The 20,954-nt window shown below is 46.1% G+C and overlaps 4 protein-coding genes and 2 pseudogenes across 4 annotated transcripts; 2 read left to right on the forward strand and 4 right to left on the reverse strand.

The window, feature by feature from the left end:
- The first annotated feature begins 235 nt into the window (after window positions 1-235).
- On the forward strand, window positions 236-1,661 carry LOC146177368 (uncharacterized). Its single transcript, XM_084581535.1, has one exon. The coding sequence runs from the start codon at window positions 236-238 to the stop codon at window positions 1,310-1,312; it is 1,077 nt and encodes a 358-aa protein (XP_084437661.1). The 3' UTR covers window positions 1,313-1,661.
- A 231-nt stretch (window positions 1,662-1,892) lies between these two features.
- Window positions 1,893-3,546, reverse strand: LOC146177369 (uncharacterized; annotated as a pseudogene).
- LOC146177370 (uncharacterized) lies at window positions 3,461-5,116 on the reverse strand (annotated as a pseudogene).
- A 5,320-nt stretch (window positions 5,117-10,436) lies between these two features.
- Window positions 10,437-12,052, forward strand: LOC146177371 (uncharacterized). The gene is made up of 2 exons (XM_084581537.1): window positions 10,437-10,526; window positions 11,477-12,052. Exons 1-2 carry the CDS (start codon window positions 10,437-10,439, stop codon window positions 12,050-12,052), a joined length of 666 nt encoding a protein of 221 aa, XP_084437663.1.
- A 206-nt stretch (window positions 12,053-12,258) lies between these two features.
- LOC146177372 (uncharacterized) lies at window positions 12,259-14,587 on the reverse strand. Its single transcript, XM_084580434.1, has 2 exons — window positions 14,318-14,587; window positions 12,259-14,257 (listed from the first exon to the last, which is right to left on the reverse strand). The coding sequence occupies exons 1-2, from the start codon at window positions 14,530-14,532 to the stop codon at window positions 13,561-13,563; spliced, it is 912 nt and encodes a 303-aa protein (XP_084436560.1). The 5' UTR covers window positions 14,533-14,587; the 3' UTR covers window positions 12,259-13,560.
- A 531-nt stretch (window positions 14,588-15,118) lies between these two features.
- LOC146177373 (uncharacterized) lies at window positions 15,119-16,921 on the reverse strand. Its single transcript, XM_084581538.1, has 3 exons — window positions 16,690-16,921; window positions 15,985-16,084; window positions 15,119-15,299 (listed from the first exon to the last, which is right to left on the reverse strand). The coding sequence occupies exons 1-3, from the start codon at window positions 16,919-16,921 to the stop codon at window positions 15,119-15,121; spliced, it is 513 nt and encodes a 170-aa protein (XP_084437664.1).
- Between the last annotated feature and the right edge of the window lie 4,033 nt (window positions 16,922-20,954).

The following is a 20,954-nucleotide window of genomic DNA, read 5'->3' on the forward strand; positions in this document are numbered from 1 at the left end:
CGACTATGTCCCCTCCATATTTCCTTATCGTGCCTCGGGAAATGTGGCCCAGAAAATTTCTAGGTTCCAACGCGCTGCTCGAAAGGATGGATTGAAGGAAGCATCCAGACCTGCTGCATGTAATCCTGGGCCAAGTGTGCTTGACTGTGGGCTCAACACGACTGGCGCAGGACAAGACGCGGATGATACTGCACTATCTGCGACTGCAACTGTTTCCGTGGTAGAGAATTGCCACATGGAAACAGAAACTGATCTCAGCATGCAGAATATATCCCATCTTATTGAAGAGAATGGCAGGCTTAAGCAGCGTTTGGCCTCTCTGGAGGAAGAGTGTTCAGCAGCTAAGCAAAAGGCTGGTGAACTTGAAAACAAGCATACAAACCATGCTATTATAACCAAAGAAGTGGTAATGCAGTCAGCCAAAACAGTAAAGTTTTACACAGGGTTTGTATCTACAGCCATGTTCACTGCTTTCCTGCAGTTTGTGCTGTCAGCATGGAAGCCGTCATGTGCCACATGGCTTGATGCAGAAACACAACTCATCATGCTACTCATGAGACTTCGTTTCGGTCTCCTCACCCAAGATTTGTCATGCAGATTTGGCATCTCAAATGCCACTGTCAGTTCAATTTTTCATGCATGGCTTGATGTTCTTGCTGCAAACATGACAAAGTTGATAATCTGGCCTTCCCGACAGACACTTCAAGCTAATCGGCCAGCGGCGTTTCAGGACCCTTTTTTTGATGGTGTAACTGGCATCATTGATTGTACTGAAGTATTCATAGAAAGGCCGATATTAATGACAGCAAGGAGCCAGACATATTCTCATTACAAACACCATAATACAGTAAAAATACTAGTTGTAATATCACCTTCAGGAGCAATAACTTTCGTATCAAAAGCATGGGGAGGCAGGACGCCTGACAAGGAGATTACTCTACGCAGTGGTCTCCTAGACAAGGTCAAGGAAGGGGATGTTTTTCTTGTTGACCGAGGATTTAGATGCGGTGAGATGTTTGCTGCACGAGGTGCAACACTTCTCATGCCATCACTGACTAAGAATCGTGCCCAGCTACCTGGTGCTGAGGTCACAACGTCTAGGAAAGTCTCTAGCGTGCGCATCTATGTTGAAAGGGCCATACAAAGATTGAAAGTTTTCAGAATTTTCCAGACTGTGCTGCCTTTGAATTTCGTGAAGAGGACTGGCGACAAGAACCTCGCAACCATAGATAAAGTGGTGGTGGTGTGCTCTGCTTTAGTTAATCTGCAAACCCCTATCATTAAGAATTCTCAGCGCAGAAGTGCTTCATAACTCTCTTCCACGAAAGTGCGGTGCTGTGAGGAAACATGAATACAGACATGCTGTGATGGGACAGCAAATGCTCATGTGTGTGTGACCATACTGACAATCATTGCATATAGTTTCATAGTGTGTACTTATGTTTTCGACTACTTCCAGTCTGTCTGCACTACGTGTACACACACTGTGATAGAACAGCAAGTGCTCATGTGTGTGTGACCATGCTTTTCATTGCATGTATTTATCTTTTCTACTACATCCAATGTGTCTGCACTGTGTGTACACAATAATTCATGTTGTTGACGTTGCCCACATTGATCTTTTCACATTTGTTTATTCTATTTTCTTGCACTCTCTTCAGTCAATTACTGCATATTGTTTGACTCAGTTTTTAAGTATTTCCTGTTGCTTGTTCTCACATGTTGAGAATTGGGCTTTTTGTTTTCTGCTTGTATAGTTATTCTGTCCTCAGAGCAGGTGTTCAAATTTTTACTTGCTGTTTGCTTCTGTATCAGTTTTTTTTATATGTTCCCTGCTTGGGACGTGAAGGCGTACTGTATTTAAAATCTATTATATTTGAGTTTGCACATCGGACAAATGCATCCGACATTAGTCCTTGAAGTGAACATATTTTGTCAAACAAGCAGTGTTTATCTGCCTTTCGAATGTGATAAAATATAACACTTGGAGTGTTCAGTAAAAAAAAAAGCTTGTGCTTAAGTTGAGATGCTGTAAGCTACAGGGTTACCCTTGAGGTTTCTGCCTACAATTGCTCCAACGTAGCGGCACCTACAGTAACTAAATTACATAATCGAGCGCGAGCGCGACCTGTATGCGAGGCCACCCATTGAACATTGGAAGCGTATAGATAAGCCTCTGCTGCTCAGATTATGCAACAAACTTAGACCGCTAAGACACAAAGCATCAGGAGGGAACCCACACTCTAACCTTTGAAGGGCAGATTTTTATTCATCCGACAGGATAACAACAGGTTGAGCCGTACAAGACCCTAGCTTCTCGAGAGCTGCCTGAATGGCAACGCTTTCAGCTGTTGTGGAGAACACGACTTCAGTAAAGCGAACAGACCCTGTACACTTCAAAGAGGGAATGTGAAAAGCAGCAGCACTAGCTCCTCTGGCCTTGTCCTTACTCATCAGCAGTCTACCCATTATGTTGACATGCAGTGCAAATCCATTGTCGAGGTGTGCGTCTGTTTTACACACTTGAGGTGAAACGCTGCCTCACAGAGTGAGCATTCCACAATGTGGCCCAACTTGGTGCCTCGGCAGTGACATGTCTTCTTTGCACGTTCGATTTGACTGAAGATGTGCATTGACTGTAGTTCCGGGAATATGTAGGTGAAAAAAAAGTTTGCTGCCTTGAGTTTAGTAGCTGCCCAAAATGTCTCGTCAAAGCTTATGATTTCTTTTGTTAGAGAGGAACCTGTAAATACCACAAAATATGCCTGACACAGCCCAGTTAGAGCCATTTGAGCCTGAATTTGTGTGTAATAGGCATGGTTATGCTTGAGCTGCAAGTCTTCATTCAGATATGCCAGTTTAGTTAAGCCCTTCGTCAGTGAAGCATCTTTCATAGTTGCAGGGCATTTCACTTCTAGTACTGATTTTGGACAGCATGAACAAGACACTAGTGCATCTGGAGATGATCCAATAAAAGGCATGCTCCTTGCAATAAAAAGACCACAGTCTCAAAGACTGAAGTCCACATGTTTTTGAGACTCCGTTTCTATAAATGCCTGCACAGCTTTCTTCTCTGTTTCGGAGCCCCACCGCAGGTTGGAAACTTGAGGCGTCTTCACGTATCCCATAATCTCCGCAACAAGGCCTGCTGCACCTGTGCTGCATGCTGCGACACGGTGCATTACAGAGGCAGTGATCCTCCCTCGACGTTCTTGTAACCATCTTGGTGACCTTGCTTAGCCTCGAGTAGCTTCCTCAATTTCACTACAGCATGCAGCTGTCAGTTCCACTTTTTTTCCCTCGTCTATGTCGAGGTCTTGGTATATTTCAGCAAGGGGCGGTTTCGCAGAGAGTTGCTTGCATCTGCCCACTCGTACAGGTTCCAGGGCAGCTGTCTCAGGGGCAGAATCTGTGTCCTCGCTGTCAGAGATTGAAGTCAGGATCAAAGTGTTTGGTGCAATTTCCTGAAAAAACAGTATTGGAATTAGTGCCCTATTTGCAATGTCAGTGGATCTGGTTCTTTACAGTTGCACAAACAGTGAGCATTTTTTGTGTGTGTCCTTTCTCTACGTATGTATCAAAATTTATTTAATGAGAAGTCCTTACCTTCACTTGAAGAAACCTTGACACTTGCTCATCCGTGAGCACTGGTACTGAGTAGTCTGGTGCCTCGCTGACTTGGGGTGGTGCACGGCCTATTTTGGGCTTAAAAAATTCAATCTCTGAGACTGGTGCTGCCTGTGGAAAGTTCAGTGTCAATTACAATTTTGCTCACAACTCTGTTCATGGCAGAATGAAAACAAAGACTTACTGTGCTTCCCTTTGATGCCTCAATCCATTTACATGCAACATCAGTTGGGGACGGGTCATTCAGGCCATACTGCACAGTTGCCTCAACTCTAAACAAGAGTGCAGCCACGTGTGTGCAGCATTCCCCAAGGCTGAAAAATAAGCAGGAAACATGAGAAATAAAAAGTTCACAAACAACTGTAATTATTGGTGAAAACTATGGCCCTTGAAAAAGTTTAAATGCCTTGTACAAAAGAATGCTGGAGGGTGAGATTTGACGACTTTTGTCATCCACAAGGCAACTCGATTAGGATGAATGCAACATCATGCAGTCAAGCGTCGACAAATGATCTGGCTAACTATGACATGAATATTGTCGCAAAGTAGTGGCTTTAATAAAGCAGACTTGCATGGAGACCAATAACAGCTGCCTGAACAAACGGATTATTGGGCTGAGTTGCGCCCCACGAATGAATGTGCGTCGGTGATCACAAGCGCTCTCGGAGATCCTCGAAATAGACAGTATGGAAAGTTACAGATAACATGTTACAAATGACAAGTACAATCTAGAACAGCCCAGATGCGGCAGCGTGTCACAAACAACACGAGATAATTCTGGACAAATCTGCATGCGGCGAGCAAAGCGATAAAGCCGCGCTCGGGCGGCTGTTAGCACAGGAAACAAAGTTTACAATGACGAATTACGGCAGTATGGCAAACATTTCATTACACGCGCATAGTTAGGCGAACAGTAGCGCTTTTCTGCACTGTAACGCAACTAGTACAGAATTTTCGAAAACGGGAAAGTCCATTCTTTGTGGTTTGATTCATAAAAATGAAAAATGAGCCAAGGTAAAGGCTCATGGCATTGTAGCTCTTATTATGATTCGCCTACTTACCCGGCCATGCAAGTGCAATGCGCACTTTCGATGGTTCCATCCTCCTTCACGATGCACCACGCCTAGTAAGACTTCGAAAGCGTTTGGCTGGCTTCTACAGTCGCCACAATAACAACAACGCCGTCTCCGTGCACTCCCGCCTTGAAAGATTTCACTTGCTTCACCTTCCCGCATATGAATGCGTTGTACGCATCTTCAAGTTTGTAAGACTTAAACTGTTCGTTCGTGTAAAAACACACGCCTTCCACAAGATACAAATAAATATCTGCTACTGTCACAGGCGGCAGATTTCGTGGGCCCGATGTAAAGGCGAACCGGACAACGTCGTCGTCGAGAGCGTCAGGCAGCTCCTCACCTCTGAACAAAAGATTCGCGCGGTACCGCACTTGCGCCTCGGTGTCCAGCTTCTTAAAATAATCACTTGACATTATTTTTGTACAAGCGACGCATAATGAACGTAAGCACAGCCTCAAAACACGCACGGATAGTCGGGGTCTCCGTATCGCGCCACCTGAAAAACACTGCCGGAAGTTCTTCGCCGGAAGTTTAGTGGGAGCAGCCAATGAGCGCCAGAGGCGCGTGTTTGTAAACAGTGAAAAGGCGTATACACCGACAATACCGTGGTGGCCAGCCTCAACGACAGCAGCTCAGAGCCAGTCGTCGTCCGAAGAGGCCTGAAGCAAGGATGTCCCCTGTCCCCACTCCTGTACATGCTGTACACTTCCGAGATGGAACGGCTGCTTATCGCGTCGGGCACAGGCTTTCGGATCTCCTTCTCATGGGCAGGTCTCCCAGAGACATGGACGCTGCCAGGGCTAGCATATGCGAACGACCTCGTGCTACTAGCCGAGAACGAGGCGCAACTGCAGACCCTGGTGACCTTTGTGCTGACCACCTATCTACACTGGGGCTGAATATCAATCCTCTCAAGTCAGCTGTGCTGCGTTTTTCGGGCTCGCCGGAAGACACTCCTGCAGTGCTGCTGCCCTGTGGAGACCCCATACCGCGCACCGTGGAGTACCGTTACCTTGGAGTGCTCCTCAACACACAAGGTGCCCTATACGCGGCGCAGGAAAAATGTTTGAAAATGACCTCAACCCGTGCGTGCCATATCCTCAGACAACAATGCCTTTGGGGGTGCAATCGATATATGATGGTGTGCGATTTGTGGAAGGCTGTACATGTGCCGGGGCTGACCTTCGCAAACGCCACTTTGTGCATATCTACCCAACTGAAGGAATGGCTAGAACGCGGACAGCGCGAGGTGGGACGACTGGCACTCGGTTGCCACGGTCGCGTTGCTGTGGAGGCCATCCAGGGGGACATGGGCTGGTCAACGTTCGAGGCCCGCGAAGCCCAAAGCAAAATTGGGTACGAGACCAGACTCCGCGCCATGGACAATAACAGATGGGCGAGGAGGCTGTTCTGATATATACACATTGCTGGTATTTGGACAAAATGGTGTGCTCGTGTGCAGACTCTACGACGGAAATACGGCGCGCAGATGGACACCCAGGACCAGACCGTCTTGCCCAAGACCACTATACGCAACCTTATACAGCAGGCGGAGAACGCGCAGTGGAGTGCTGCTGTCCAAAAAAAGACGACTCTGGCTCTATACAGCGCACACAAAAGAGCGATCTCCGCTGAAACGCTGTACAACAACAGCATCAGTAGCGCGCTCCTGTTTGAAGCACGAGCGGGAGCGCTTCGCACACTGGTGTACCGCCGCTACTTCGACACCGCCCCCGAAGTTTGCTTTAGACATCCTCAAGAAGGTCACCTCGCCAATATATGTGAAATCGTTTCATCTTAAGACCGTTGATGACTTTGCCCCGGGGCAAGTCTACGTTTATTGGGATGGCAACAAAGAGAAAAGCAGCTGACTAAGACGCCGAAATACTTCATATGGGAGGTGAATACCCGCATTACTATCGAAGTATATAGTGTTGAAATTGGCACTTAGCTTTGGGTGTAGCCACCGAGGTTTTGCATGTGTATACTACGTAAAGTGCAGGTGTGAACAGGCTTGTCTAGCACTGGGGTAATGAACTGCAGCACAAGGTGGGATGTTTGCTCAGCTGCTATTTTGGAGGAGGAGGAAGATGACCGGTTTGCTACCCTGCACTGGGGGAAGGGGATGAGTGGATATAAAAGTTGTGAGAGAGGGATAGTTGAAGTTAATACAGTCACATAACAGACACGCCACATCACATCACGTTACAGTCATGTTATAGCAAACTCAGTCTTTCGATTAGGCCTGTGCTTCTCATAAAGCGGAGCAGTGCCTGGGAGGCCTTTGCCGCAGACGCTTTTGGAGAAAATACAACAGATTCCGTGCAGCTAAAGCAGCTGAGAAATGAAAATGCCCGGCTCCGTTGGCTCAGTATGCAGCACCAGGAACAGCTGTTCAGCATTCTTTCACCGAAAGGCAACCTCCTTGTGACAAGTCTCTTCAGTTTACTGTACATTTTTGAGCCGCATGAACAGGGAAAAATTCAGTAGCCTTAAAAGTGGAAACAGCGAGAAATGTACAAGCCTTATTACCATTCTGCATATTTGCTAAGAAGGGATAAGGTAGGAGGAGAAACTGCAGGGGACTCTGAAGAGAAGTGGCTGCGGAAGCTTTATATATATAGCATATAAAGGAGCGAACAGTCTGGCAATTTATATATATATATATAGATATATATATATGTATGTATGTATGTATGTATTGTAGGGTTCGTGGCGCGCCGCGCACTCGAAGGCCGCGCCACTTTCCAATGCTCCCTGCGCGGTGCCCGTTTCCCTCTCCCCGCTCGCTCGGGGATAACCGGTCCCGCGCGAGGGGGCTATAAAAGAAGGCACGCGCCGCCATCTCGCCTCTTCTTGGTCCCTGCCTACTCGTTCCTGCTTCGCTCCTGCTTCGCGCCTGGAGCTTCTGCACGGAAGACGACCCGCAGGCTGCAGCCCCCCGGACGACGACCTAGCACCGACTTCGACGATCCCTGTGAGATTAAAGATGTTTGTCATACGGCCCACTGTGTGTTTGTCGTAAGCATCCCTCGGGCAGAGAGGGATGCACACGAGAGAGGGCCACCCAAGATAGACAGGTAACGGCAGAGAGTTCTGACAAAATGTGATTCACTGGAGAAGGTAATGGCAACCCACTCCAGTGTAATTCCTGCCAAGAAAACAATATGGCCAGTCACAATACCATTAATGATATGGCGCCAGAAGATGAGCCCCCAGGTTGGAAGGCGTCGCACATGTTACTGGGGATGAACAAAGGGCGATTCCTAGCAGCTCCAGGACGAATGAAGCGGCCGGGCTAAAGCCAAAAGGATGCTCAGTTGTGGATGTGTCGGGAAGCGACCGGACAGTCCGATGTTGCAAGGAGATATATCACATAGCAACATAGAATGTAAGATCTATGACGCAAGGTAAACTGGATGTCGTCAAAGCGAGAAATGGACAGATTGAATATTGATATCTTGGGTATCAGCGAGCTCAAGTGGACCGGAATGGGAGAATTTAACTCCGGCGACCATTATGTCTTTTATTGTGGGCACGAATCCAAGAGAAGGAATGGGGTCACTCTCAAGTAAACAGAAGAATAGGCAAAGCAGTGCTAGGGTACAACCCCAAAAACGACCGAATGATTTCACTTCGGATCCAAGGTCACCCTTTCAACATAACAGTTATCCATGTCTATGCACCGACCACTACTGCTGAAGAAGCTGACGTTGACAGATTTTAAACGGACCTACAATGCCTTTTAGACCGCACCCCATCATGAGACGTTTTTCTCATAGGAGACTGGAATGCTAAGGTCGAGAGTGAAGAAATATCCGGAATTATAGGCAAGTTCGGTCTTGGCGAGCCAAATGAAGCTAGGCAGAGGCTAGTAGAGTTCTGTCAAGAAAACAACCTGACCATAGCGAATACTCATTTTCAACAGCACGAGAGGCGCCTGTACACATGGACTTCACCGGACGGTCTGTACAGGAATCAGATCGATTATATTCTTTGCCGGCAGAGACGGAGAAGTGCTCTACAAGCAGTAAAAACAAGGCCTGGAGCTGATTGTGGCACCAATCATCAGCTTCTTGTTGCCAAAATTAAGCTTCAGTTGAGGAAAATGCAGAAAACTAGAAGGCCTTTCAGGTATGATCTGGATCAAATTCCATTAGAATATGCTGTGGAAGTGAGGAATCGATTTCAAGAATTTGATCTAGAAGACAGAGCCCGAAGAGATGTGGACTGATGTTCGTGATATAATACAAGAAGTTGCTACTAAGGTAGTTCCAAAGCAAAAGAAATGCAAGAAAGCAAACTGGTTATCTGAAGAGGCTTTCCAAATAGCTTAGGAAAGGAGGATGGGAAAAGTTATGGGGGAAAGAGAAAGATACAAGGTTCTCAATGTGGATTTTCAGAAAATAGCAGAGAGATAAGAATGCCTTCCTGAACATACAGTGCCAAGCAGTTGAGGACAACCGCCAATTAAGGAACACAAGAGCTCTGTATAAGAAAATCAAAGATATCAAAGGAAGCTTCTGTGCTAAGCTGGGCGTGATAAAGGACAAACGAGGCAAGGACCTCACTGAAGCCTCAGAGATAAAGAAGAGGTGGCAGTAATACACAGAACTGTGCAAGAAGGACCCGAATGTGCAAACCTAACATAAGACGGTTGTGATAACTGATCTTGAGCCGGGCGTCCTGAAGAGTGAAGTTGAATGGGCCTTAGCCAGCCTTGCTAAGAACAAAGCTAGCGGAATTGATGGCATTCCAGCTGAGTTGCTTCAAATCCTCAACCATGACGCTGTTAACATTCTGCATACATTATGTCAGATTTGGACAACCCTGCAGTGGTCACAGGATTGGAGGAGGTCAATTTACATCCCCATTCCAAAGAAAGGCAGTGCCAAAGATTGTTCCAACTACCGCACGATCGCGCTTATTTCGCATGCTAGCAAGGTGATGTTGAAAATCCTCCAAGGTAGGCTGCAGCAGTATGTGGATCGGGAGCTTCCGGACGTGCAAGCTGGGTTTCGCAAGGGCAGAGGAACTAGAGACCAAATTGCCAACTTTCGCTGGATCATGGAAGAAGCAAGAGAGTTCCAGAAACCCATCTACTTCTGCTTTATTGATTATGCGAAAGCATTTGACTGCGTAGATCACAGCAGATTGTGGCAAGCTCTCCAAGAGATGGGAGTTCCGATTTACCTCATCTGTCTCCTCAGGAACCTGTATGAAGGACAAGAGGCCACAGTCAGAACTGGGCATGGTCTTACTGATTGGTTTCCGATTGAGAAAGGAGTGAAGCAAGGCTGCATACTGTCGCCCTGCCTATTTAACCTATAGGGGCTATGCACATGACGTCAGACACAAGGGGCGCTAGTGTCGGTGGCAACTGCGGCCATTTTTGCGGTCGTGACGTGGTGGCGCAGTGCTGCTTGCAGTGAGACGCGCGCAGACGCGACGCTTGTGCCTTCGTCCCGCGCTTGTTACCCTCCGTGAGTGGAATTGTGGATTTTGCACAAAATGCGCTTAAGTGCCTACGCACGGAAGCTGTGTGATGCAGAAAAAACTCGCTACTTGCAAAAGGTGCGTCTTTGTGACGGCGTCGATCCGCTGGACCTTCGAGGCGAAGAACTTTGTCGCGATGTCGCTCTCTACCCGCGCGTCGATTTCACCGATATCAAAGACTACCTTGTTCACACCACAAGCTTTGTGACGCGAGAGGAATTCAAAGCTTACAAGGCAATGGAGGGTCATAACTTCCTGACCAGCGGTTGGGTCCAGCAGCCGTGCCTGAAGGTGCTGTCTGACGGCCGCGTCGTCATCGTTTGTCAGGTAAGCGGATTGCCTTTCTTAGTCCCGACGCCTGCAAAATGCTTGTACGATGCGCGTTTTCCGCTGTGAAGCTTACACGTGGCGAGAGCGGGTAGAACAGCAAAGCTTAAATCTAAGAGGCATTATGACTGATTTCACAGTTTGCTAATGCAGCGCACGTAGAGCACAACCTGTTATCACACGCCTGGCCGTCACACGGCTCGGCTTTTTGCGATTTTTGCTATTTACCCCGTTTTACCTCATTGTTTTCGTCATGCATACTTTGCTTTTGGCTTTTCTTGCTTTCTCGTTAGGATCACGGCATCGTTACTGCAGTACACGTTTCAGTGATAGAAAAGCCAAAAGTGTGTAAAAGAGTTCATGTATCGTTCCTAGTTCGCTTTGCTTGTCTGTCTAAACGTTCAGGTGCACAATGGATAAAAAATTTTCAAGGGTGTATGTAGTCTCACGCGCGGAGACTGCGTAAGCTTGCGAAATTTATGACTGGCCCACCTGAATTTTGAAGGCACAACTAAGATGATCATAGTGAAATTAAGTTGAACACCAGTAAGGTAATATGTCAAATTTTGGACGTCGGTTGGGTCAAATTTTGGGATTGGCTCCCTTCAGTTGTGAAGGACACCATTGAGTTTGCCATACTTGAATTAGTTTGCACGCCAAATTTCATCAAATCAAATTGCGGGGTTCGGAGAGCCAATTCTGGGGGTGCGAGCATTTAGCACCATGAGCCTGTTAATCAAAAGCCCTCTGCAAATTACAGTTGGTTAAAACAGCAAAGGAAACATTGAATAAGGAGGTTTCACTAACGCTGCGATTTTAGAGAAAAGGTTAAAAATATGCAATAACGTTTCGGACATTTTTTTTTTTTTTAATTTCAGTCTCTATTGTAACTGGTGTTTCTAGGAGTAGTTTGTTCTGTGGCATTCAGCACATTTCCATCCTTTACGCAGGTCCGGCATTCCCAGTCAGTCAGTGATAAGCCATTGACACCTTGGCTTATCATCAAGGAAGACGGTGAAGTGCAAGCTGCGCATTGTACATGCAAGGCAGGCCTCGGAGAAGCCTGCTCTCATGTTGCAGCAGTACTTTTTTACATTGATGCTGTTGTCAAGAGACGGGACAGGCAAGTATGTACGGATAAGGAAAACTCATGGCTGCCTCCAACAGTGCGACCCGTAGAGCCAAAAAAGGTTTCGAATGTAAATTTTTCGTCATTAACAATGAGGAAAAGGCTAATGGATGGGGAAGAGCCTTTTCGCAAGAAGAAGCAAAGAAGAGCTGTCAAGGAGACCACAGATGCAGAATGGGCAGAGTTTCTTCAAGCCTGTCATAGCAGCGGAAGACGGCCGGCACTTCTCTCATTGGAACCCAATTACGCACATCATTATATTCCTGTAGCAGTGAGGTTTCCCCAAGTCATCCTTACAAATTTACAGGAAGAGGACGTTCCGGGCACGTGGAGTGAGACAAGAGAGAAATTCTTTTCCCTGGCTGAAGGCCTGTCAATTGAGCATGAGGTACAGTAGCTCCAGTCAGCATGTTTCTTACTCTTAGTGTAGCTGTTTTCTTGCAGCTGTACTACCCTGCAATATCAAAAATTACTGGGGACGCTTAAGTCTCCTTATGTACTGTGAATGCGTGTATTGTCATTTAAAAACATTGCTGCTTATCTTCACTGTCTTTCAGGTTGCTGAGTTGACTGAAAAAGAAACCAGAGAGCAGGCAAGGAGCTCCAAGTGGTTTGCCTTTAGAGCTGGCCGTATCACAGCTTCAAATGCCAAGGCTGTGTGCAGGACTTCAACAACAAACCCCTCGTTGTCTCTACTAAAGAGGCTGTGCTATCCCGAAGATGCTCAATTTTCAAGCCCACAAACAGCATGGGGAAAGGAACACGAACAAAAGGCCACACAAGCTTATGTTGCTGCATCAAAGAATATTCATGTCAACTTTAAGTTCAGCCAGTCAGGTCTGCATATCTGCAAAGAAAGACCATTTCTTGCTGCAACGCCCGATGGCATGGTCAGCTGTGACTGTTGTGGCCAGGGAGTGCTTGAGGTGAAATGCCCATATAACAGTAGAGAAGAGTCAGGCAGGAGTTATGCAATGTCTGACTCATCATGTCTTTCTATTGAAAATGACAAAGTGATGCTGAAAACAGACCACAGTTACTTCTACCAGGTTCAAATGCAGATTTTTGTATGCAAGGTGAGATACTGCGATTTTGTTGTTTGGACACTGAAGGATTATATTCTTCGAATCTATGAAGACACACAGTTTTGCAGTAGAATGCTGCAACGTTGTGCGCTTTACTTTAAGCTGGTCATTTTGCCAGAATTATGCTACCGCTATTGGACTGAAAAAATTTGTATACAGCCACAAGAGGTTAGTGATGAAGACTCGGCACCACAGGATGAGGTGTACTGTGTATGTAGCGGTCCCGAATCAGGCAGAATGGTCATGTGTGACAGCAAGACGTGCAAACGTGTTTGGTTCCACTATCAATGTGTTGGTCTGAACAGGGCACCTAAGGGGAAAAAATGGTACTGCCCCGAGTGCACACAGCAAAGTAAGAAGGCCTAATTTGTTTGTAGCAACTGATAAACTTTCATCTTTCTGTAAAAGTGAGATGCACGTGGAGAACATGTGAAGGAAATAAACAGTTTGGTATCTGCAGTGTGCATCAGTTTCACTGCCGAGTGCGATTCCCTCTGCCTTTTCACAGGAAAAGTAACAAAAAAAATTGAGAACACCTTTATTTACAGCCATTTTCTAAGTGTACTTGCATCACTTAAGAAATAAATGTCCCACCATTGCTTGGTGGGACATTGTCATACATAATACAAACAATGGCACATAGCAAGGCCGTAAATTCTTCGAACTTGTAATCTGTGTCGCACAGATTAAATCAATCAGAATCCATGCAGAGAGAATGATGGGACACATTTTATCCTAGCTCACTCTTAGGAGAAATGCACTGTTTCGTGTGCTTTTTGTCCTTCAAATGACTGCTTATGTGAAACAATGGTGTGTGATTTCACCCAAATGGCACAGTTGAGTTGTTCATATTGCACAGTGCTGCACAAACAAAAACAATCTTGTCGAGTACTGTTGGCCCATTTCCTTCCGCAGCGAGTACTTCTACAGAGAGTGTGTGCTTTAAGATTTTATACTTGTTACGCACAAGTCCAATCACTCTTTCGACATGGATCCTCACGTTTGCTATTTTTCGAGTCTTTTCTACATCAACAGCAGATAGTTGCTGCTTACCTCTAGTGAAAGCAGGCATGGCCAGCTTTGCACAATGTAAACCTACACTGTCGGCAATTGTGAATCCCCGATCAGCTAGAACTATATCCCCTGGTAAAAGGTTGTTGAGAACACCACATGTCTCTGCAATAACTTTATCGCTAGTCCGGCCGCACCATCCTCTAGATATAAATGTGACAACACCTTGTGGTGCGATACCAATGAGATATTTTACAGTATTGTGGCTTTTGTAGTGTGAATAAGTATGCGATGGGGGTAACATAGATGAAGGCCGCTCAATGAATATCTCAAAGCAGTCGAGGACAACAGCCACTTCCACACCAAATGACTTGCGAAATGTCATGGGCATGGTTGTCCGAAGTGTCTCGCGTTCAGGCCATTGCGCAGTACGGGAAAGCCGCACGTAGGCCATGTCCAGCCACTTGTTGAAAATCCTTGATACTGTGGATTGTGACACATGGAACCTGAAAATATAAAGGCTGTCAGCAACTTGCATCACAAGAAAGCAAATAACAAGGTTATACCTGTAGGCCAAATCTTGAAGAGGAGTGTTGAGCCGAAGGCGGATTAGAAAAATGAAAAATTCTTGGAATGCCGTTAAACTGTTCCGGCTTGAGTGCATCACACCTTCCTTTAGTACGTTGAAGAAGGCAAGCAGTATTGTAAAGTCGGGCAGTCCAGTGTAAAACTGGACCATGTCCTCTCTTGTTTCTAGGATGTCTTCTGATAAAATGTGCATGCCAAGCTTCTCTTTTGTGGATGCAAGCTCTGAGAGGAGATGCCTGTTTTCTTCCTCGAGCTGTTCTAGGTTAGCCATCGTTAACTCGGTGACTTGACTGAAGTCAGCCTTCCCTGAAAAAATGCAGATAAGCATGATCATAGTACCAGGAGTTTCTTCCAAACAGAATACATTTCATGCCATTACTTGAACAACAGATTCAGAGTTTGCCAAAATACAGTGCTACTATAAACATGTTTGTATTTGTTGCTGCAATAGGATCTTGTTGAAACCTTTATTCCTGTTGACGTAATTCTATATTATTTGAATGTGTACACATTGTTCACTATTGCCCGTTTTTTTTTCATTGCTCACATATCAGGATGCATTAATCAACTGACTTATTTTTATGGTACTTATCTTTATGCTTGTAAAAGGCTACACAATTTTTCGTTATTGACACATGGGTACGCAATTCTGTGCATTTATTGCATGGTCCCAAACTAGCAGCTTGCTAAGGTAGCAGGGGCTTTTGTCACCCGTTCTTGTACCACTATTTCCAAACGGAATAGTGTGAATTGAATTGATATACAGAATAAAACTTGTATTACTTATTACCTGTACATTCACAGACTTCCATAGAAACCGGCGGCTGAGCCGATTCTTCATCCTCGGCAGATGAAACTGTGTCCTCGGAAAGAACATTATCCGTCATTGTGTTCGGGCTCACTTGACATTCTCTGAGGGGACTGGATCTTCTTTCTGAGCGTCTTTGCTTTCTCTTGTACCTGGAAATATTAACGCATAAGCATGAACAGACTCATGGTGACTGAAAACAGTGCTGCTACACAAGCCCTTCCTCTTGATGAACCAACTAGCGCAACATTTTTTTTTTTTTTTTTGAAAGTGAAAGTTAATGACCTTGAACATATTTACACAGTGCATAAAAATAGGCAAGGGTCCCATAGCCAGAAGACTGCACTGGAGCCCTCGGCAAAGAAGAGTGCAGGAAATGTCTCGCCGCAACCGCAAAACTGGCCTTCAGGACACACAAAATTTGATTTGATCAAATTAGGTGTCCAACCTAATTTTAGTATTAGTGATAATCTCAAAATTTGGGTGGTCTGACCCCACCCGCAGAATTTGCCCCCTGGACAGCCAAAATTTCTCCTCGTCATATGACTAGGTATTGAAGTGTTGGTCATATTATGACCAACACTGATGTCTAACCTAAATCAAGTAAGTCCACTGACTTCCATATTTAGGTGGGCCACCCCCAGAACTTGGCCTGCTTACACATTCTTTGTGCAAAGGAGGCTACATACAACCCTAGAATTCTTATCGTCAGTGAAACATGCATGAGCCACCAAAATTAGTGAAGTCCTCAATAATTTTGTGCTGAAGGCATAAACTACTTGAACATAGGAATATTTTTGTAGGGTAACTGGCACCTGGAGAAATAAGAACACCTACCTGGAAGCCAAACTTCCAGAGTCCACATGTTTGCCATGCCCTAAGTGAAGAGATGGTGCCCAGTCTGGGTCTGCCTCGGCCATTGCATATGCTGGTCGGCCTGCAAAAAATAAACTGTCAACCTTTAAACAACTGCATTCATCAGAGTGTTCCATGTATGCTGGAATTTTACATACGAAAACTACAATAAAGTAGAGAGGTCTAGCTTATTCTACTGCTCTAGGTCTCTTTATCGAGTTCTGCACTTTTTCGAGTTGTGCTCATACGTGTTCGCGGAAGTGCAGTTGGGGAAAACGCGAGACGCACGGGTCATCAGTAGAACCGACAAATCTACAGCGCTGGTTCAGAAGGACGCAGTCCGATCTCCTGCCAAAATTAATCGAAACGCGTTTCTCCTTCTACCGTGCATATGTGTACACGTCCGCACAGCGCTACTCAATTGAGGCATAATAACAACGTTTGCTACATTTGGCACAGAGCTTATTCCTTTTTGAAACAATGTACAAAACACAGCAATCATTCAAGCGCTAACATCAATAAATTGGACGAAAGTGCCGTGTCGCGGTCGTCGCGCGGATGCTAGGTTTTAGTAGCGACTGTCGCTGACCCTTGCCACCTACGAGACGGTACTGCTGAGCTGCGCTGGTCATCGTTAAATGTACATTGAACTGGCAATAACTCATCTAGGCATCTTAATTCGCTCACCTGAGATGAAGTGCTTGCCGCAGACTCGGTAGTGATTTGCTGAGTGGTTCAAGTCCTTGCGGTTGATCTGGCGCAACCACTCTGCCCTCCTACGAGCAGTCGTCTCTTCGGTCTTCCGGCACTGGTTTTTTACAACCTTAGGTATGGAAAAGAAGCCCACCTGTGCGACATTTTGGTCGCCGGGCTTCTTTTTTGTGTGGTTGCTGCAGCCAAACACAACGCAGTTAACCATTCTCGCGTCTGCAACACGCCGGCACCGCAGGTACTCGTGAACATGCAATGATAGTTTTGACACTCGTAACAACCAAAGACGGCAGCACTGCGAACACGTTGCTCACATTGACGGATGCGTGCACGCTAAGACAGGTTGAATGATGAATCCGCGGGCTCCAAAAACACAGCTAACTTATCCGGACGGCCATCTTGCCGGATAACTGGAACGGAATGACCGTAAGCATGGCGCGCAAGCCGGAATGACGGTGGCGCCATCTCGAGGATCAGGCCCCAGTGCATACCCCCTATATGCAGAGTGCATCATGAGGAAGGCCGGTCTGGACGAGTCTTCAGCTGGAGGGAAGATTGCTGGAAAACTTATCAGCAACCTTAGATATGCGGATGATACCACTTTAATGGCAGAAAGTGAAGTGGAACTCAAGAGACTTCTGATGCGCGTACAAGAAGAAAGTGAGAAGTTTGGGCTTAAACTGAACGTTAAAAAGACAAAGAGAGTCTTGCCCTATCAAGTCCTGGAGCATCAATGGACAAGAAGTGGAAGCTGTGACAGATTTTCTCTTCTTGGGCTCCAAGATTACCTCGGAAGGAGACTGCAGCCATGAAATTAGGAGAAGCCTGCTTCTGGGAAAGAGAGCAATGGTTAGCCTTAACCGCCTAGTAAATAGCAGACATTAGTCTGCCAACCAAGATCCGTATAACTCGTGCTATGGTCTTTCCATTTGTGATGTATGGATGCGAGAGTCGGACTGTGAAAAAGGCTGACCGCCGAAGAATTGACGCGTTTCAATTGTGGTGCTGGCGAAGACTCTTGAGAGTTCCTTGGACTGCCAGAAGATCAAATCAGTCGATATTGTCGACCATAAACACTGACTGTTCATTGGAGGGTCAAATTCTAAAGTTAAAGCTCAGCTACTTTGGTCATCTGATGAGAAGAGAGGAGTCGCTGGAGAAAGATTTGATGTTGGGAAAGGTTGAGGGTCGCCGGAGAAGGGGTAGGCAGCGAACGCGATGGTTAGATGGCATCCTCGAGGCACTGCATATGAAGTTATGTGATGTTAGGAAGATAGTGAGAGACCGGAAAGCGTGGCGTGACATGGTCTATAGGGTCACGAAGAGTCGGACACGACTGAACGACTGAACTGATGTATGTATGTATGTATGTATGTATGTATGTATGTATGTATGTATGTATGTATGTATGTATGTATGTATGTATGTATGTATGTATGTATGTATGTATGTATGTATGTATGTATGTATGTATGTATGTATGTATGTATGTATGTATGTATGTATGTATGTATGCATGCATGCATGCATGTACGTATGAAGCATGATCAAAAGGTGTGAAACTGCCGTACCTAAGGTCAAACAAGCAACGGCGAGGCTGCGGAAGCAAGGAGACAAAAGGAATAAAAATAGTGGCTTCAGGTTATTAAAAGAGCTCCCTTCAACCCGAAGGGTACATGTGACCTATCCTGCGATCACACAATCAAGAGAAGGGTGCTGTGCACAACCATGTTTTTGGAAAAACCACGCAAAGAGGGGGACAAATATGCAAGTGAAAAAAAACCAAGGCAAAGATGTCGCATCTGTTGATCGAAACAAGTCCGGGAATCAAATCGACCACTCTTTGAGACTAGCTGCTGCAAGTGGGCCACGTCAAGCATGCACAACTTCCATTTGGCAGACATGATGTCGTGCATTGCAATCATACTTTTTTTTTATCCTGTCCAACTGGCCGTTCTTGCTGAGCATGGCCTTATTTTGAATTGCCATTTGCACAAATTGCGTTTTCAACCCCAACCTGGGTGCTATCAGTTCCCATTTGCTGCAGCCTGGGTCTTTTGTATTGTGCCATTATCTCCTTGGCTCTTTATCATTCTTTTGCTCCACAAATGGCCATTTTACAGATGGCTGTAATGATGTGTTTGAGGATGACAAAGTTATTTTTTCTGCAAAAGTGTAGGTTCCATTCAATGTGTGAACAGGGGTAGAATGCCATTTAAAAAATGCTGTCAGGGTGAAAAAAATTTTATGACAGTACTCAAGAGCTTTTGTTGGGTAGTGTTCATAATGGACAAGGACTGAACAGTGTACTTGAGTCAAATAAACCATGGTCCGCATGGAATGCACTTGTTCATACCTGAAGCTCGTCGTTAGTTAAAATTGTCTTGTTTATCCACGAGATAGCATTAAAGGCTCCGTTACTAGAAAATCCACCTTCAGTGTTGTCGGCATCACTGTTATGAAGGACAAATCATGAGCAGGGCACGGGCAGATGGCATGGCCGGACACAAATTCTTAGACGGTTTGTATTTTATCTGTTTTCTAGCCCTCATCACCTTGCACAACCTCAACTGGCTCTGTAATGAAAACATTTGGAGACCTGTTGTATAGAGGCCGAGAGAGGATTAAAAATTTGGGCTGATACTATGGCTGCAGCTGATTCAGGATAGCAATTTAAATATAAATAAGCGCTTATTCCTGTAGTCGGCATAACTTGACTGGTTTAATAGTGTTTTGTAACTACAGTCGCCGACCGATAAATCGGACGCTCATAATTCGGACATGCTCGTTTATTCGGACAGGTCTGCGGCACCGCCACTGGCCCCATAAACATGATGTGTAAGGACGACCGATATTTCGGATAGCCTCCGGCTCTATATTCGATAATCCGGACTCTAAACAGGGTGCCTCGATGCGCGCGCTTCCCCCGCCGCCGTTCCTAGTTAAAAAAAAAAAAAAAGAAAGAAAGGAGACGAGCGCCTTCCTTTGGCGCCTACTCGCAATAAGCGACTGTGGCCTCCGTGATCGGCGAACGGTGTGCCGTCGGCATTGCTGGAGCTGATCACGGAGGCGGCGGTGCGACAGGACAGTTGCGACGGGAGAACAGCAGGCAGCGCTCCACTCCGCATGACTGGCCCTCGGGCATGTTTGGCCTCCCCGCGTCTTCGCCATCGGCCACCAGTTTGTGCTCGTTTGTTCAGTGCCTCGTGCGTGAGTAGCGTTAGGCTAGGTTCTTTCAAGTGACCATACGACAACGTTTCTCGAGTTTGACAACGACAGGCCACGGCAAATGGCGCCAACGGTGCCTTCGCGGTCCGTGCCGACGGCGGCGAAACGTGGGAAATACACGACGCTGACAATGGCGAAGAAAGCAGGCATAATACAGCAAGTGCTGAGCGGCCGTTCTCAAGTCGAAGTTGCCCGTGAGTTCAACATCTCTAAGCAAACGATATCGGACTATATGAAGAATAGGTCCAAGATTCTTGAGGCCACGGAGAAGACAACAACAGCTGAACAGAAAAGGCTGCGACAAGGCCTTTACCCGAAGTTGGAAGAAGCGTTGAACATCTCGCTTAACGCTACTGTCGCCCAGCGTGTTCCTGTTTCTGGCCACCTTTTGAAGCATAAGGCTAAGACACTCGCACTGCGGCTTGGCATCGAAGGATTTCAGTTCAGCGACGGTTGGCTCAGGAATTTTAAAAAGCGGTTCGACCTCGCCTTCAAAAAAATGTGCGGTGAAAGTGGTGCAGTGAGTAGCACACTGGTCGCAAACTACCGCAGTGAAAAACTTGAAGCGCTGCTTAGTCGTTACTCGCCAGACAACACTTTTAACGTCGATGAGACTGGTGACGAAACAGACCAGACGAAATAGGCACCCTAAAATGTAAATAAACAGGTATTTTTTGCTTCATTCATTTTTTCGGACATTCGATATTTCGGACTGGTTTACATTCCCCGTAGAGTCCGAATTATCGGTCGTTGACTGTAAATGAATGTCTTGAATGTTTGGTAAACAATGGCATTACAGCTTGTGTTTTTTTTCCTGGCATTTCTGCCTCTTCGCAGTAGTTCGTGTTGTGCCCACAGCTGTCTCAACTAATTACACTTGAACCAGCTGTAGTTATCCTACCTAAGTCATCTGCCTGTGTGCTTACAAGCACTGAGCCTGCAGCACTTGACCCACCTACATCATCTCTTGCCTGTGTGCCCATAGTGTGCAACGAGTGTGCAACATTCCCCAT

Source organism: Amblyomma maculatum, chromosome 10 (genome assembly GCF_055883805.1).
Source record: "Amblyomma maculatum isolate TAMU_Amacu chromosome 10, ASM5588380v1, whole genome shotgun sequence".
Taxonomy (NCBI): domain Eukaryota; kingdom Metazoa; phylum Arthropoda; class Arachnida; order Ixodida; family Ixodidae; genus Amblyomma; species Amblyomma maculatum.

What these genes read in the sequence shown, in the direction of transcription:
- LOC146177372 (XM_084580434.1), bottom strand. Translation starts at nt 14,532, where the DNA reads ATGCACATTTTATCAGAAGACATCCTAGAAACAAGAGAGGACATGGTC. An exon ending in CTTCAAGATTTGGCCTACAG is followed by an intron (nt 14,258 to 14,317) that starts GTATAACCTTGT and finishes TTATATTTTCAG; the next exon opens with GTTCCATGTGTCACAATCCA.
- LOC146177368 (XM_084581535.1), top strand. Translation starts at nt 236, where the DNA reads ATGGAAACAGAAACTGATCTCAGCATGCAGAATATATCCCATCTTATT.
- LOC146177373 (XM_084581538.1), bottom strand. Translation starts at nt 16,921, where the DNA reads ATGGTTAACTGCGTTGTGTTTGGCTGCAGCAACCACACAAAAAAGAAG. An exon ending in CGGCAAGCACTTCATCTCAG is followed by an intron (nt 16,085 to 16,689) that starts GTGAGCGAATTA and finishes TATTTTTTGCAG; the next exon opens with GCCGACCAGCATATGCAATG. An exon ending in TCTGGAAGTTTGGCTTCCAG is followed by an intron (nt 15,300 to 15,984) that starts GTAGGTGTTCTT and finishes TAATATTTCCAG; the next exon opens with GTACAAGAGAAAGCAAAGAC.
- LOC146177371 (XM_084581537.1), top strand. Translation starts at nt 10,437, where the DNA reads ATGGAGGGTCATAACTTCCTGACCAGCGGTTGGGTCCAGCAGCCGTGC. An exon ending in GCGTCGTCATCGTTTGTCAG is followed by an intron (nt 10,527 to 11,476) that starts GTAAGCGGATTG and finishes TCCTTTACGCAG; the next exon opens with GTCCGGCATTCCCAGTCAGT.